Below are 15,872 nucleotides of genomic sequence, written 5' to 3'. Positions count from 1 at the left end.
GGCTCGGGGGGGTGGCTGCTGGCTGGGCATGGGGGCACGGGCTTGGCCGGGGAGCCCCACTGCAGTCCCCTCTCTTGCTCCGTAGGTGCACCAGTACTACAGCTGCCTACCTGAGGACAAGGTCCCCTATGTCAACAGCCCAGGAGAAAAATCTCGCATAAAGCAGCTTTTGCACCAGCTGCCACCGCACGACAATGAGGTTAGTGTCCAAAAAGTGTCCTCGGACGTTCATCAGGGCTGTGGGTGGGGAGGGGATGCACCTCCTGGGGTTACTCGTGGGAAGCATGGCTGGTCCTTTCTCAGCCCTTTCTGCTTTTTGGGAGGATTTACTTGGAGTTTGGTCATGTTGCTATTTAAATGCCATATATGCTCCCCGCTTTGATTGTGTTGGAGGTGGGGAGGGAGTTGTTTGTTTCTAAAGTTAAAATTTTTTAAATCATCTTTCTTCAATTCTCTGAAATAAAAGCATTTTCTCAGCCCTCGGTGGCCGAAGCCATGTTAAAAGTGGCTTGAAATGCTATTGAGATCAGCCAGAACCAGATCTGAAGTTGCAAAAGCCTTTTCCCAAGTGCTGCTTCCGACTCACCTTGGGAGTGGGAGCGTGTGTGCCGAGGAGGGGTTTCACTTGGGCTGAGCCTCGTGAGCTGGGAGAGCCTGGCAAGCTGGAGGTTGAGTCAAGACCAGTCAGAGCAAATAAACCTTCTTATGTCTTGCAAGAAAGATGTGAGGCAGCAAAAAGAGTCCGATCTTTGACATCCTGTTCTTGTCAGTGAGAACATTGGCTTTTGGTAGCCCACAAAATTTCCCTGTGTAAACAAAAAAAAAGATTTTCATGCTACTTTCTGAAGAAGCCGCTCTGGAAAATACATGCAAGTAACTTGTTTGATCTAGGTCAGATTTTAACAAGTTTGCCTAAGTGTGGCTGAGTGCCACAGGCACAGCGTGGTGCTGCCAGCACCGGGGGAGCGCCGGGCATCGGGCAGGGGCTTCTGCCCGTACACCCTCGGGCCCCAACCTGCCTGCCCGCCTTCCCTGGCAGCTGCTGAAAACCCACAGCCTCCAACAGCCGAAAAATGTAAGAGTAAATACACACGAACACCGCTACTGCAGCCTGCACTGCTGCAAGCTGGAGGCATGAGTCAGGATGTATTTTCTGCAAATTGGCAGATTTTGCATCCAGTTTCCCCTTGTGCTCAGTTTTCCCTCTTTGAAAATTCAAGGTGTGTTGGTTGCTCACGTGAATAATCCTGCTCGGCTCCATGAGCCTGCTTGCCAAAGTAACAGAGGCTGGGCATTGGTGCTACACGTGGCCACCTTGGCTCTTCAGTCGTATTCTCCTTTGAGATGCAAACAGCCAAGAGCTAAACCTGCCAGACGAAAATAGCCAAGAAAACCTCAGAGTTTTATAAGCTTTGGGGAAATTGCATCATTCATTGTATCCTTTTATTTTACTCATTTCCTTATTACCTTCCAGTGCAGAGGTTTTGCAAATGTGCAACCTTGACCCTATGCTGGAAGAATAGTTGGAGTTCCCAGATAGCTGGAACACTGTCATGTGCACAGGGAAAAGGGGCTGCGCTGTAGAAATGCCAATAAAATATTTTGAAGCTGCTGTAAGACCTCTGCCATAAGGAGGCTGGTGGAGAAAGCAGGAAAATCATTAGTCTGATTGCTGGTCTTGGTGGGACTCTCAGGACCCAACTTTTAAGACTTTCCTACAAGCCGAGCACGCAAAGAGCAACCTTCCTCCTGCCCTTTCTTCTCATCTCTACCTCTTGAAAAATTGACCAAACCCTAAGATGACTGAAGCCCAGACAGCTACATTTCTCCAGCCTCCCCCAAGCTAAGGGCAGAGTTTGTTTGTGTAACCCCTTTGCAGAGGTTTGCAGAGCCCGTGGGACTGCCCGGGGAGCCAGGGACACCTGTAACACTGAGCATCACTTGTGGTTTTTAGATCCGCTATTGCAATTCATTGGATGAGGAGGAGAAGAGGGAGCTCAAACTCTTCAGCAACCAAAGGAAGAGGGAAAATTTAGGAAGAGGCAATGTCCGGCCGTTCCCTGTAACCATGACGGGAGCCATCTGCGAGCAGGTGGGTAGCGGCTGACAAACTGGCACAAGCAAGGTGGCTTTTGAGTCACCAAAGTTAAGTGAAACTCGCGGGAGCAGCACCTACCCCGTTCCCCCCGCAAGCTACAACCACTGGGGTCCGTCGGGATGTGTGCCAAGAGCACCCCACTCGCACAGGGAGGAAGTTGTTGATATCCTGGCCACAAAATGGGGATGAAAAGAGATGAAGAGATACTAGGAAGGAGCTATGAATTTGCACCTTCTTCTGCTGGGGCTGTGAAAGCAGCTGGTTGGCAATGGGTGGCAGCGGGCTCAGTCGTCCCTTGTTAAACACCGGCTTTTCTGACAGTGCGGCGGCCAGATCAATGGAGGGGACATGGCCGTCTTCGCCTCACGAGCCGGGCACGGCGTTTGCTGGCACCCTCCTTGCTTCATCTGCAGCGTCTGCAACGAGCTGCTCGTCGACCTGATCTACTTCTACCAAGATGGGAAGATCTACTGTGGCAGGCACCACGCCGAGTGCCTCAAGCCCCGCTGCGCAGCGTGCGATGAGGTAAGAGCCAGCTCGCCCTGGCTTCTGTCCACTTAAAAGATATATCCTGCTATGGATGCTACCTGTGGGGATAGCCTGAGAGGGTTCCCCTTGCCAACGGGAGGGTATTTCCCCTCCATCCGCCCTGGGAGCGGTGGGTGCATTAGCGGTGGGGGTCTCTGCACGAAAGCGTGCCCATGAAGTATGATGGTTTGGCTTTGCCAAGGGTTCATGCAAGCTTTTCCTAGGGTACCAGGGGAGCATCTCGGGGATTTTTAGTTGTAGTCTGCCTAGGGCTTATTCTGAGAGAGGTCCTTGTCTACATGCAGGGATGCAGGGAGGCTTTCCATGAGGATTTCCAGTAACAGCACCTGTTCCGTGCTGTGTGGTTTTAGCCCAGCTGTGTGTGGTGGTCCTTCCTTCTCCTCTGTCTCCCCAGAAGAAGCCTCTGGTGGGACGAATGATGTGTTTGAGTACACACTGAGCTGAAATAAGCTTTAAGAGAGGCGATGAATGGGCTGAACAAATGGAACACAAAACAAATATAGAAAACCATACAGAGTCGCCTCTGAGTGTTTCTCAAGTGTCAATCTCTGTTTAAAAGGCTGGTGAAGGAAATCGTTCTGGCTTTTAAAGTTATGAAAACCGTAGTGTGGAAAACCATATGTACTATAAAATACCACCTCCCATCTATGCAAGCATGTAATAGTAAAAATCCAAGGCTATATGCACTTCAAATATAAAGAACATTGACGTATGTATCCAATTAAATTTGTAACGTTACCAGTAAAAAAGCAACTCCTAACCATTTGACTGGCCCTATTTCCTTGTGGCTTAGGCTGGGTAATTTTTTTTCATGTATTTTTTATCCTTGCAAATTCTCGTACAAGTCTTTCATTCAGCTCCTTCTTTAACACGCGCTTCTTCCCCTGAAACATCCGGCACTAATTGTGAGAAAGAGTAACTCCAGGGTAAGAGGAGCTGCAGGGGAAAAGCTTTCGGTGTGACCTGTGCTGGGGCAGAGAGCCAGGGAACAGAGCCTGGCCGCTGCTTGCTCCTGCAGCTTGGCTTTGGGAATGGAGATGGGGTGGGGATGGGAAGAAGGGACAACAAGAATGCGTCTGCTGGAACCAGTTCAGATCACTGTTTCACCATCCCACTCTTAACAGTGCTCCATGCCTCAGTTTCCCCACTGGTATAATGACTGCTGTCATCTTTATAAGCACATGGGCTGGGGTAGAGGTGATGGTGAGGAGCCAGGTAACTCCATTTTCTCTCCTCTCTAGAGAGCTGCCACTCCTTCTTGTGTTTTCACTCATCCTTTGTACTCGGGTCCCTGTTTCAGAGACGAGTAAATGTGTTTTAGTGAGTGGTTGCTCTGTTCTTCGAAAGTCCAGCAGATCGATAGGTTGTATATAAGCACGTTTATTACCCTGATCGACCCCTCCTGCTGATGGATGTGCTTACGAGCACGTTACTGTGAGCTCTGCCTTAACACTTTGTGGTCCGTGCTCTAACACGGTCCTGAGATATTTACATTTTAATGGATTTCCTTAAGAAGTGATGGGTGCCTCTGGTGCAAGAAAAACCATGGGAGATTCCTGTGCAGGACAGGGGGGTTAACTGTAAAATTTGGAGGTTGTGTGAGCAAAGGGGCACAGCTGCCGTACACAGGCAGGAGACACAAAGGTTGGTGCCCGTGTCCCAGATCCCCTTTCTGACCGACTCTGCTCCACATTTGTGTTTCCCTCCCCACAGATCATTTTTGCCGACGAATGCACCGAGGCCGAAGGGCGACACTGGCACATGAAGCACTTCTGCTGCTTTGAATGCGAGACGGTGCTGGGGGGACAGAGATACATCATGAAGGATGGCAGACCCTACTGCTGCAGCTGCTTCGAGTCCCTCTACGCTGAATACTGCGACACCTGCGCCCAGCACATCGGTACGTGCCACCGTCCCTCAGCCCTGGGGCAAATACAGCGAAGGAGGGGACCGGGGCAAACCTCTGCTTGGAAGGTTGTTTCTGGCAACAGGAGCTGTTGCATTAAGTCTTTGACAGCAACTTGGGGCTGCGGGCAGGACTGCCTGCGGCTGGGGTCTGCTCCAGCCCTGGGGCATCCGAAGAGGATCGTGCCCCTCTCGCATCCCGCCAAGGCGCTAGCATGGTAATTTGTTTGGTTAAACCACTGCTTATCCCTTTTTGTGGTCAGAGAGCGGAGGACTATCAGAGAGCAACCTCAGGAGCTGTTGCAACTAGTGAAAGCTTTCTCTGGCCTAATCTAATGCATGCCTTTTTTCCTTTAAATCTCATTTTCCTGTAAACAGCCTGGCTTTTCCACTCTCAGGTTTTTCCCAACCAAGCTTGCTGAAGGATTGCATGAGTTAATGAGCTACTGACAGGAAAGATACTTGTTCATCAGGCATCATTATTGTTTCTGTTTGCCTTTTTTAATCAACCCACAAATAGATGTTCTCAGACAGAAAGAAGTAACGCATCAGAGTCAATCTACATTTCTAGAACAGTGATTTAAAATATACTTTATTCTGGGTGCTAGCTGTGCCCCCAGCACTTGAGGGGTGGGAAGCCGGGTGGGCTGGGAAGCCGCCTCGCTGCTCTCCCCACTCCGGTTTGCCACTTGGCTGAGCATCTGCTCACGGGCAGCCCTTTCTTTGTCCGTGGAAGTGAGCTCACGTGTTCAAATATTTCACAGGCTGCAGGGAAAAAAAAAATAAACCAACCATTTTGCTCTCGTGCAGTGGCCAGATGGCATGGGTGGGGGGAAAACTCAGAGCTTCAGCAAAGCACTTGGAGGACGTGTTTGCTGTGACCTGCAGCACATCCTTCCCAAAAGCTCAGCTGCGGAACGGTGAAGAAGCAGCTGTTAACGCTTCTCACATGCTCCCTTCTCTCCTGCTTCTCCCATCTGTTGTCCTCCCTTCTGTCCGGCTGGCTGGAGCCTGCTGGCTGTCAGGTTTTTGGGGCAAAATGCCTGTTTTGGTGCATATCTGCACATTTCTAGCAGAGGAGGGACTGCAGCCATTTTGCTGCAAGTTGCTTGTAGTAGTCACTGAGCGTTGTCCTTAAGAGCCACATAAATTAGAGGTAAGTGTGTGCTTCAGACTTGTAAGGCTTGGGTTGGGTAGCCAAGGATGGAGAAAGGAGGCTGTGTTCCTTCCTCTGTGAGATGACTTCAGGGAGAGGCTTTGGAAAAGGAGCTGATAAAATCCCACCGTCTTGTCTCTCTTTTGTCCACACATGTAACACTCCAGTCTAGATAAAAGCATTTCGCTCATTATAAGGGAAGAGAAAACCCCAATTACACTAAATCAAATTTAGCTTGGAATAAAATGGACCGTTAACTGTAAATTATCCAGCAGCATTCGGCCACCCCTGCGACACGGCTGCGGTGGGTGTGCAAGCACGTGCTGTGCACACGTGTGGTGCGGCACCCCGCCGTGTCGACCAGCCCATGCTGTGCACGGCAGTTTCTCAGGTAACTGCTTTTGCCATGAACAGCAGCTTAAACAAGTGAATAAACATTATAATTGAAACCTCAGGAGCTTTGCTCACGGCTCTGAGCGGGAGCGATGTGCATGCAGCAGGCATGTGCTCCCTGGGGTTTTGCTGGCAGGGGACACTCTCTGCAGCAATTCCTTTACTTAACCCAAGGGAGGCTTGTGGGGGCAAGCCGGGAAATGTGGCTGGGTGCAAGGCAAGGGCGTGCGCTCAGATCCCAAGGTGCTGGCTCTTTCCCCTCGCTTTTGGAAAAGGAGCCCCAGTAGCCAAAATAAAATTAGGATGGGGCCGCGGTAACAGCGAGGGACAGAGATGTCATCTGCTCTGTTACATACTTAACCAAGGCAGCACAAATTCTTCATTATAGTTCAGTTGGAGGCTTTTTGGTGTGTTTTTTTTTTTTAAATAGACAGCATGTTATTTCTTTGACTTCAAGGATTTTATGGAGAACTTCTTGCATTCCTTTGCTTTATGATCGGAAATATCCCCATTTAATACGAAATAGCTCGAGGCTCGGTTCTGCTGCCTTTCCCAACATTGAGTAACTCCCAAGCAAAGGCCTGCAACCTGCAAAGAATTAGAAATGGGTTTAACTTCATGTGTTGGAGAAACCCTGCCAAAGGGCTTTCGAGAGCGAGCCTGGGTGCGTGTTGCTCATAGGGGATGCATGTGTTAAGTGCAGTGCAAAGCGATGTACGTGGGCTCACTCTGCTGCTGTGCGTGTTTCCCCCCAAGGTATTGACCAGGGCCAGATGACGTACGACGGCCAGCATTGGCATGCTACCGAGACCTGCTTCTGCTGCGCGCAGTGCAAGAAATCCCTGCTGGGACGGCCATTCCTGCCCAAGCAGGGGCAGATCTTCTGCTCCAGGGCCTGCAGCGTTGGCGACGACCCCAACGGCTCCGACTCCTCCGACTCGGCTTTCCAGAGCGCACGAGCCAAGGAATCCCGCCGCAGCGCCAAGATCGGCAAGAACAAGGCGAAAGGCGAGGAGGGGGCACGCAGCCCCTGCAACCAGCTGCAGGTCACCTCCAACCGCCTCTCCACCGACGTGGACCCGCTCTCGCTGCAGATGGATTTGCTGAGCCTGGCCAGCCAGACACCGAGCCTCAACAGGGAGCACTTGTGGAGGAGCCGGGATGAGCTCTATCACTACGGGAGCAAAATGGAGCAAAGTCAGTCCCAAAGCCCTTTGCAGCTTCTTAGCCAGTGCAACATAAGGACCTCCTATAACCCCAGCCAGGTCCCGAGCTCGCAGCCGGATTTATGGGCGAAACATTTCAGCAACCCAAAGAGGAGCTCCTCGCTGGCGATGAAGAGCCACGGCGGCAGCTTCATCCAGGACTGCAGAGAGGACTACTACTCGGGAAGGCTTCGCTCGCAGGAGAGCTACAGTGACATGTCTAACCAGAGCTTCCCCGAGACCAGAGGAAGTCTCAAAGTCCCCAAGTACGAAGAGGAAGAGGAAAGCGGGATGCCGACACCGCAGTGCCGCACCCGGCACCCCATCAACGCCCTCAAGTTCCCGGAGGACCTGACGCCCACCGAGCAGACTCCCCGCGGCTCCATGGAGTCCCTTGCGCTCTCCAACGCCACAGGTATGTCCACCCGGCTCCTGTCACCCTGCGGCCACCCCGAGGCCTCCTCCATGTGATGGGGTCCCTGGTGCTCCAGGTCAGTGCCATGGCAGGTGTCTTCCCATTACAGGGGTGACCAGCAGCTTGGGGACCGTTGCTCGGTGCCACGGGCTTGCCTGCCAGGCCCCGGTATGCCTGGCAGCCCCCCTCACTCTGCTTGCTTGTTTACAAAATGCAGGGCTTTATAGATGGCTGGTCTTTCCGTGTAGTTCAAAACAAATGTTTTCAAGATCTTTAATCCTCCCTTTTGTGACGAGAGGGGAAAAATCAAAGGCCAGCTGCTAACGCAGAAGCAGATTCCAGCCTTCAGCGCTTGAAGGACTGCTGTCAGCTGCCCTTGGGGGCTAAAAATATTTTTAAATGCTTTGCAATAGGCCCAATTAACCCCTTTTGCATGTTACACAGTCCTCGAGCACATGACTAGTTAAAAGAAATTCCTCCCCCTCTATGCAGGGCTTTTTTTCTCCTCTTCCCCAATCCTCTGGTAGAAACTGCGGGGAAAAGCCAGGTGAGATGCTTGTCCCGTCAGGCTGAGCTTGTTCCTCGTGAGCACATCCCAGGGTAGTATTTCTCAGTCCTCTCACCCCAAGTGTGTTTGGGTTTCATTTTGCGGCTGCGAGGATGGGTGTGCGTGCACGGACGTGTCTGCGGCGGGGCTCTGGTCCGCAGCTCGGTGCCAGGGAGGCTCAGCCCCCTGCGCACGCCGTCCTTCTGCAGCCTGCTGTGGTCTGCATTATCGGACGGCTGCGCTCCTCTGGCACAGCTATCGCTTGCTTCCAAGACCCTCAGCAGAAAACTTCTCGGAAAAGAAAATACTGAGCCTGGTTTGCTCGCCAAAGATACTGCCTTGCTTTTTCTTTGCCTCTCCCCTGGCTTTTCTCTTTTCCAGCCAAGCATTGCTTGGATTTAGGCAAGTCCTGCGCCTGTCCCCTGCAAAATGGAGTCCGTCTGGCTTGCTGTCACTGGCAGCGAGCAACCTGCGGAGGGTTTGGTACTGGGTGGTGGGGATGCACCAGCGAGCATCACTGGGCCCCACTGAGCACCACTGAACCCGAGCTCTGTGCTCTGCCCCGCCTGGACGGACAGGTTTGCTCTGCTACGCCGGTGCCTCCTCACCCCACTCCTGGGTTTCGGTGTGTTTGTTTAGGGAAGTTGCCAGCCCCATGCCAAGATGTGAAATGATCTCTGTGTTCAACCAGGATCTCCCTAACCAGCAAGTGGTAAAGCAGGGTGGGGAGAGGAGAAGCTAATGAGCTGGAGAGGGTTTTGCTCAAACAGCCTCAGATATACACGGAGGAAAAATAGATGTGAAATGGTGAGGGAGTTGGGAATTGCTCTTTGAAACAAGGTTTCGCTAAGTAAAGCTCCACGTTTCCAAAGCCGCTTGTGTTCCTTAAGACTCGTATTGTGTAAACCCCGTCAGTACAAAGAGTCTTGAGCAACGCCGAGTTTGGATGAGCAATCCCCAAATATTGGAGGGATTGTTGCATGCTTTGGAGCTGAAGCATAATAGGTTATTGAGGGTACAGGTCAAGAGATGGGAAACGTGGCAAGGCCTTCATATTAGAGTGAAAATAATTCTGTCTTTCATTTTAGAAACCCCTTTTTAAAATGCTGGGAGGGACACCTTCCAAAGACATCCATCCTCCATATCCAGCCAAAGTACAAATTTCCTTACAGGCAGTGCCTGCCTTAACGACTCACTGCTTTCCTGCTTTCTGGAGCAGATGCTCAGCATGATGGGGCTTGCAATGAATTTAAGCAGTTCCTCTGCAGAGTGCGGTGATAACATTTTTATTAATTCTAATAATTTTCCTTGCTCTGGGACCTGGCTCAGCACGAGCTGGGGGGCACTGCAGCAGTAACAGGCAGCTCCCTCAGGGCCATGTGTGCAATTATGGAGGACACAATTATCATCCCATTTAATTGGCAGCGTTTTGAGGACAGGGAGATTCGGTGACGTGGCCGAGGTCTGCGGGAGAGCAGGTTTTTTCGAGAGGTGTCAGGGTGTAGTGCCCTGCTGCCTGGCTTTTCCTGTCCCCGCATTCCCCATGACGTCCAAGCAAGCTGCCCAGCAAGGACCCCCACAAAGCTCCCCAAAACGCAGCCTGGGGGTCTGGCTTACCCCATGCCCCCCACCCCCACATGCTTTGCAAGAAGCTGCCGGGCATCCACATATAACGTCCCTTTGAGCTACTCATGCTGCACAGTTGCTCCACCTTATAAAGTGAAATAATTAACACTACATCCATCTAACATTTTATGGCATCGCTGAAAACATTCTGGTTCTTTTATAGGGAGCTGAAGGGCAAACAGTCCCTGACCTGCAGAGCACACGTTAAAAGCTGGTGCCTCCCTGGCAGCAGAGTTTGCTGTGATGTTTCTATTATGATTTAACTACTAATTAGCTGGAGACGTCAGTAAAAGCAGATAACTCAGGGTGTGCAGCAGTAGTCCCTGTCCTCTGGCCAGAAGGCTGGCTCCTGTGAGCAGATGTTGTCCCTATAATACTTGTAATGCTTTCAGTGCCAGACCAGGGGTCACCCATTGGGGGGGTCAAGATCTATGTGACCCCAAAGTCTCCTGCAAGACCCTAGGTTTTCACCTTACCATCCAGGCTCTACTTAATCACTTTAAAGCCAATTCCTCGTGGGTTAGTAAAGAGGTGTGACGCTGTGTTAATCCTGGGCACTTGCCCTTAAAGTGCTCGATCGTGCTTTGCTGTCTGGCCGTGGGCAGTACTGCCCCAGCAGAGGTTGCGATTTAAACATGTCCACTGGCAAAGGGCAGAGTTTCCCGCTGGTGGAGGGCATCTTTCCTTTCCTTCCATGTTTCTGTTTGAAAATCCCTTTTCTGCCATCAACTGAAGGCTACGAGACTCCAATCCCCTACAGCTTCCTGGAGACTGCGTCCTCCTCCTGCCCAACATGGCCATTAGATGGAGAGGCAAAGAGCAAAAAACATTTCCCAGCACGTTTTCCAAGAGACAGCTCATTTTTTGCTGATTTTATATTATCTATTATATTTCTATTTCCTTTGGCTGCTTTTGCTTTTTTTGTTTTTCAATGGCATTAGCAACAATACAAAAACAGTGGATGCTGTAGCAATGTTTACCCTGTAGCTCCCTTCATTAGGCAATCAGGACAATGCTAAGATGGAGTTTGTCCAGGAAGCTTTTCTCATGAGGAGGAGCGTCATCCTACCAGAGGTTAATCACTTCCCAGAAGATATTCGGTCCATCACAGCGTTGCTCCCAGTGCTTGTGCTTTGCCTTGCTCTGCTTGTGCTTGTATTGCCCTCTAAAAAGGTTTTGCAGGCGCTGTATGTGCCTAGCAGCTGAATTAGAAATCAAGAGCTGATCTCTGCTGATTCCAAGCAGTCATTTCCACAAAATGCCAGCTGGTCAAATAGCCCACTTAAGAAAGTACCTGAGGGCTAAATGTTACTCTGTGGGAACGGTCTCTTTGTGTGCAGCTTGCAGAGAGCAGGAGTGCTTTCGAGGTAGAAGTTGTGTTGAATGGTGACAGCGTCATATGCAAAAGGAGAAATAGATTTTAAGTATTCCTTGAGAAAATTAGTTTGGGTGAGGGTAACAACCTTATCTGTCATAGGCATAAATCCAGGAAAAAAAGATGTTAAACTGGTGCCATTGCAGGGTGGAATGTGATTTCATATGTATGGCACATGTTTCTCCTGTCATCTGTGTTGTGAGATGCCCAGAGGCCCCAAATAGCTTGTTTTTCCAGGACTAAACAACACTTGTGATGTATCCAGAAAGCAGAGAGAAAAAACGTATGAATATGCACGTGGGTCAGCGCTAATCCCTGCATGTCTGAATTTCAGAGTGACCCGACAGCATCGTCTGTCTCCAGTCCCCTCTTCTTCCCCTGCCCGAGGAGGAGCTGGAAGGTGGCAGCGGGAGGAAGAAAAAGCCCTGTTTCTCAGGGTCAGGGTTATATTTTCCGAAGAAGAATTCAGTGGCCCAGCCTTTCCTGCACCAAGGGCTTGGGAGCAGGTACTAAACACCCTCAGGGATGGCAGTGAGGGGCTCAAGGTCCAGGGGCTGGTCCCCATCCCCATGTCCTCAGTGGCACTGCATCCCATGGGTGTTCCTCTCCCCTCTGGGCTGGAGAGGGCGGCTGCCTCGGGTGCTTCGACTGAGTTACACAAGCCAGAAAATGACACATTGGCTGTTCCTGACTTTTTCTAAGAAAAAGGAGGCTCCCAGCTGTCCAGCATGCTCCTACCACCCTCCTCCCCCCAGACATGGGCAGTGTAAAACTGCTTCCAAGTTGGAAGATGGCATCCCTAGGGGGATTTCTTGCAATTTTGAGACCCAGGTATAACATTCCCCAAACCATGCCAGGTCATTTTGAAACCCAACATGTGAAGACAGAGGTTTTCCATCCCAAAGGGCCAATGCCGAAACATTATAAAACTGCCAGGAACATTTCTTCTCCCCCTTGCCTGCCTTTTGCTGCTCAGCAGTGGGAGGTTTGGCGTGCTTACCATGGGGGCCAGCCATGTGCGTGCCTTCACCCCTTTTCATTTCAGCCAAAATGGACTTCTGGAAGGAGATGTTGTCGGGGGAAGCAATAGCAGACCATCCCCGTCCCAGCCTGTTGGCCATCCTGCCTTGTCTGGGGAGGGCGTAGGAGCTGGTGGTGCCAATGAGGGGGGTTACAAGGGTGCTTCTAGGTTAAAATCCAACCCCTTTCCCAGGGAGCACCCATGTAGGGACTTCTTTCAGCAAGCAGGACAGAGGGACTGATCGAGTGGGAAATATACCCTGACACCCTCGGGATGGCTCGTGGGGGCATGCCGTGTGAGGCTGGCAGGACTGCGACTTGCTTGGCTGACCGCTCTGCTTTCCCCTCAGTTGTTTACTTTCCACAATTTCCACTTACATAAGGGTTCTGCTTTATTTCTGCACACCCCAAGGTTGCTCAGAAGTGAGATGAGGCTGAGCTATAAACAAAGCCCTGGGCAGGCTGTTTCTCTTAATTTCCTTTTTAGTTCTCAGGGTTGAACTTGAAATAAACCCTGTTTCAGGGGTGGTAAGGATGTGCCTGCTTGGCGCTATGGCAGAGAGAAGGTTCTGACACAGAGGGCTGGACGCAGGAGATGCCACACCATCCCCTCCTGTGCCTCTATAGCTGCACTTAAACACTGGCTGTGTGGGCTAGGTGCAGGGTTTTGGTCCAGGCAGGCACCTATATGGGTATCAGGTGGTGAGGACTGTGATGCACGGGTATATGTGTACACTATGATAAATGTAAAGGCAAAAAGCAAGCATCAGCATAGCCCTGTTTGTTTGCAATATCCTAAGTCAGGGCATTTTGCATTTCCCCACCAGGGTGAAGCAGACGATGCTGTCTCTGCAGTGGGATGCCTCGCTCCATGTTAGCCCAGCTTCATGGGGAGCTTAATTTACTGGGGGCTGGGAGCTGCTTCCCCTCATGGGGGGCTTCATTCCCAGCCTCACACCCAGCGTACGTGCTCTCTGCGGCCCCTCTGCTGTCATTTACAGAGTGGCTTAATAATTCATAATTAATGCAACTTGCAGCCCCGGTTTAGCAGAGCACACGGTGAGATTTAAGCGCCTCCAAGTGCTTTGTTGTGGCAGGTGTTGTAGAGGTGATGCTCATAAGGAGTATCTTCGTGCCGTTGCTTTGCTTACTCTGATGTTATTTCCCTTGGCAATGTTTTATGGGATAAACGTGGTTCTTAATAGGGGTGGAGAAGGACTTCAGAGGGGATTGTACAGCATGTTCTTAGCAAACCTTAATGTTAACCAGAAACCTGCTTTGTCTTCCCAGCACTGTAGCCAGCTTGAGTTTTATATTGAATGCCCGCAGACGAGCTACAGCTTTCACTTGTGCTCCTCTGAAAGGCGTGCGTTTCCATGGCTCTGGGGTGAAATATTGAGCCTGGCAGCCCCACGCAGTGGAGAACGGCAGCAAAATAACCTGCTGTGTCCACGTGCACCGTGGTGCTGGCTCCAATCTGGCCACGGGACGGCCACCAGCTGACACACCGCGCTGGCAGCAGCAGGTGCCATCTCTCCTCTTCCAGTGCAAGAGCTTATGGAGCAGCCGCCGATGGATGCGCTCGGTGTCTCAGAGCATCATTTTGCAGAAGGAAAGTCTGGTGGGGTCAGCACGTCACCCCCTGGGTTTGCAGTCTTGGAAAGGGCTCGATGATGTGGTAACAACCATCCTGTGCTGTGGGCCAGAGCATGGCTTCTGCTCCCCTGGACAGCCTTGGGAAACAGATTCTCAGGTTTCCTTGTTAGAAAAAAATCACTGCTGCGTGGTGGAGTCTCCCCTCGCGTGCTCTTTCTTCCAGGTTTGGGTTTGCTCAGGTTATTAGCTGTGTTCCCAGATGAAACTCTTGATTAAGAGGGAGCTGCAGCGGCTGTACATAAATACCGGTAATTCAAGAAGACTGGGCCTCAATGCACTGGTGTAGCTCTGAAATGGCAAATGACCACAGGGGAGGAGGGTCAGTGCTGCCTTCACCCCATCCAGAGCAGTGTGGGACAAGAGACCCGGAGCCACCCTACCTCCGCCCAGGCATCCGCTGCCTTCGGGTGCCCGGGAAACCCTGCGGTGCCAAAGCCTGCCCCGACCACCTTCTGCTGTGATTGCACAGGAAGAGTTTTCTTATTCTCCAAGCTGAAATTTTCCTTGCAGGAGTTCAGCAGACCTGGAGAATAATATATTCCCCTCCTCTTTGCAAGCTTTTTTTTCCACATTTGGAGGCTGTTATTATATCCCCTTCAGCCTTCTCTTCTCTAGACTAAACAACCCCTCCTCTTTCAAACTTTATTCCTAGGTTATATTTTCTAGATGAAGCCTTTTAGACAAATGGTTATTGCTATCCTCTGAACTCACTGCAGTCAGACTGGTGAACTCCTGGTTTGCTCCCACTATGCCTTGCTGAGGCTTTGCAACTCCGCAGATCGTTTAGGGAGCTTTGAAGGACTAATCTGGGCCTAACCCCTGCTCATGATGCTTTACACCTCACATTGGTGTAAAGGTAAAGTTAAGCCTGGAGGCACCTTTGTGTTTCACGTGAGTTAGAAGTTGCATCCTTGACCTGGTACCTGCTCTGGGTACCGTAAGAGCGGTGCGGAGCTCTCTGTGCCTTCAGTGATGCTGTAAAAGCACGGCTGTGCTGCTGAGTGAGCAGAAGAAATCCTTCGCTGCTGGCCCCAGAGAGAGAGCGTGAGCAGAAAAAACAAAGTTCCCCTGGCCCCAGGCCACGCTGCTTGCTGGGTCACTTGGTAGTGTGGCTCCCCCCAAAAAAATGCTTGTGCACGTGCAGCCTGCCAAATCTGCCTGGGAAGATGCATTTGGCCCTCAGCAAGGAGCGTTTCTCACTCTGTCATATGGAGAAATGAAGCCGTTAGGTCTCGGGGTGGCTTTGCTGCAGCTCCCGAGCACGGGCTCCGTTGTGCCCCGAGCTCCGTGTACTGGCGATGGTGGTGTACGTGCTCTGTGCTGGATTCCTCTCGCAATCGACATCGTCCCGGTGATTCAAGATCTTAAAATGTATGTGCTTAATTATAATCAGGCCGTCTGGATGAACAGCCAGAAACATCCCCTGGACCTAATAATCGCTGATTAAACCTTGTGCTCTGAACATGAGCCGTACGTGTATCACAGGCTCTTCATCTGAAATTGCTGGCCGCTGTGTTGACCGGCACTTTGAAGGGGAAAAGACAAAAGTATTCGCTGTGTCTGCTGGAGGTGTGTGCAAGGGGCTGGAGACCCCCATCCTGCATAAACTACACCTGTGAAGCGCTGGCTCTGCCTTTTGCCAGAGCCAGAGCCCCCGGCTTATCACAGCTTGCTTTACTCCTGGCAAAAAGAAACACAGGTTTCACCGCAGGTCGTCCCGCTCAGCCCCCACGGCTGCATGCAACGCTTCTGCCAGTGACATGGAGGGTGCAGATAGGTGTCGCTTAATTTGAAAAGATTGTTTCGCTCTTTCCGTGTCTCCAGAGCCTCTCCCCACATATTGGTTTTTATTCTCACCGGATACAGGACTGGAGGAGAGAGATGGCCATGGCAGGGGAGCCGAGACCCACGGGGACCGGCCAATGTG

General features: G+C 51.3%; 1 protein-coding gene across 1 annotated transcript in view; it reads left to right on the top strand.

Annotated features, from left to right (window-relative positions):
* Nucleotides 1–15,872, top strand: part of PRICKLE2 (prickle homolog 2 (Drosophila)) — a 31,195-nt gene that overhangs the window by 11,866 nt on the left and 3,457 nt on the right. The window contains exons 2-6 of the mRNA XM_009709787.1: nt 86–199; nt 1,955–2,092; nt 2,420–2,623; nt 4,361–4,547; nt 6,858–7,721. Of these exons, the coding sequence (XP_009708089.1) occupies nt 86–199; nt 1,955–2,092; nt 2,420–2,623; nt 4,361–4,547; nt 6,858–7,721 (1,507 nt within the window). The remainder of the gene's footprint in view (nt 1–85; nt 200–1,954; nt 2,093–2,419; nt 2,624–4,360; nt 4,548–6,857; nt 7,722–15,872) is intronic.

Source organism: Cariama cristata, unplaced genomic scaffold, assembly GCF_000690535.1.
Source record: "Cariama cristata isolate BGI_N322 unplaced genomic scaffold, ASM69053v1 scaffold7871, whole genome shotgun sequence".
Taxonomy (NCBI): Eukaryota; Metazoa; Chordata; class Aves; order Cariamiformes; family Cariamidae; genus Cariama; species Cariama cristata.
This window is presented reverse-complemented; position numbering and strand designations above follow the sequence as displayed.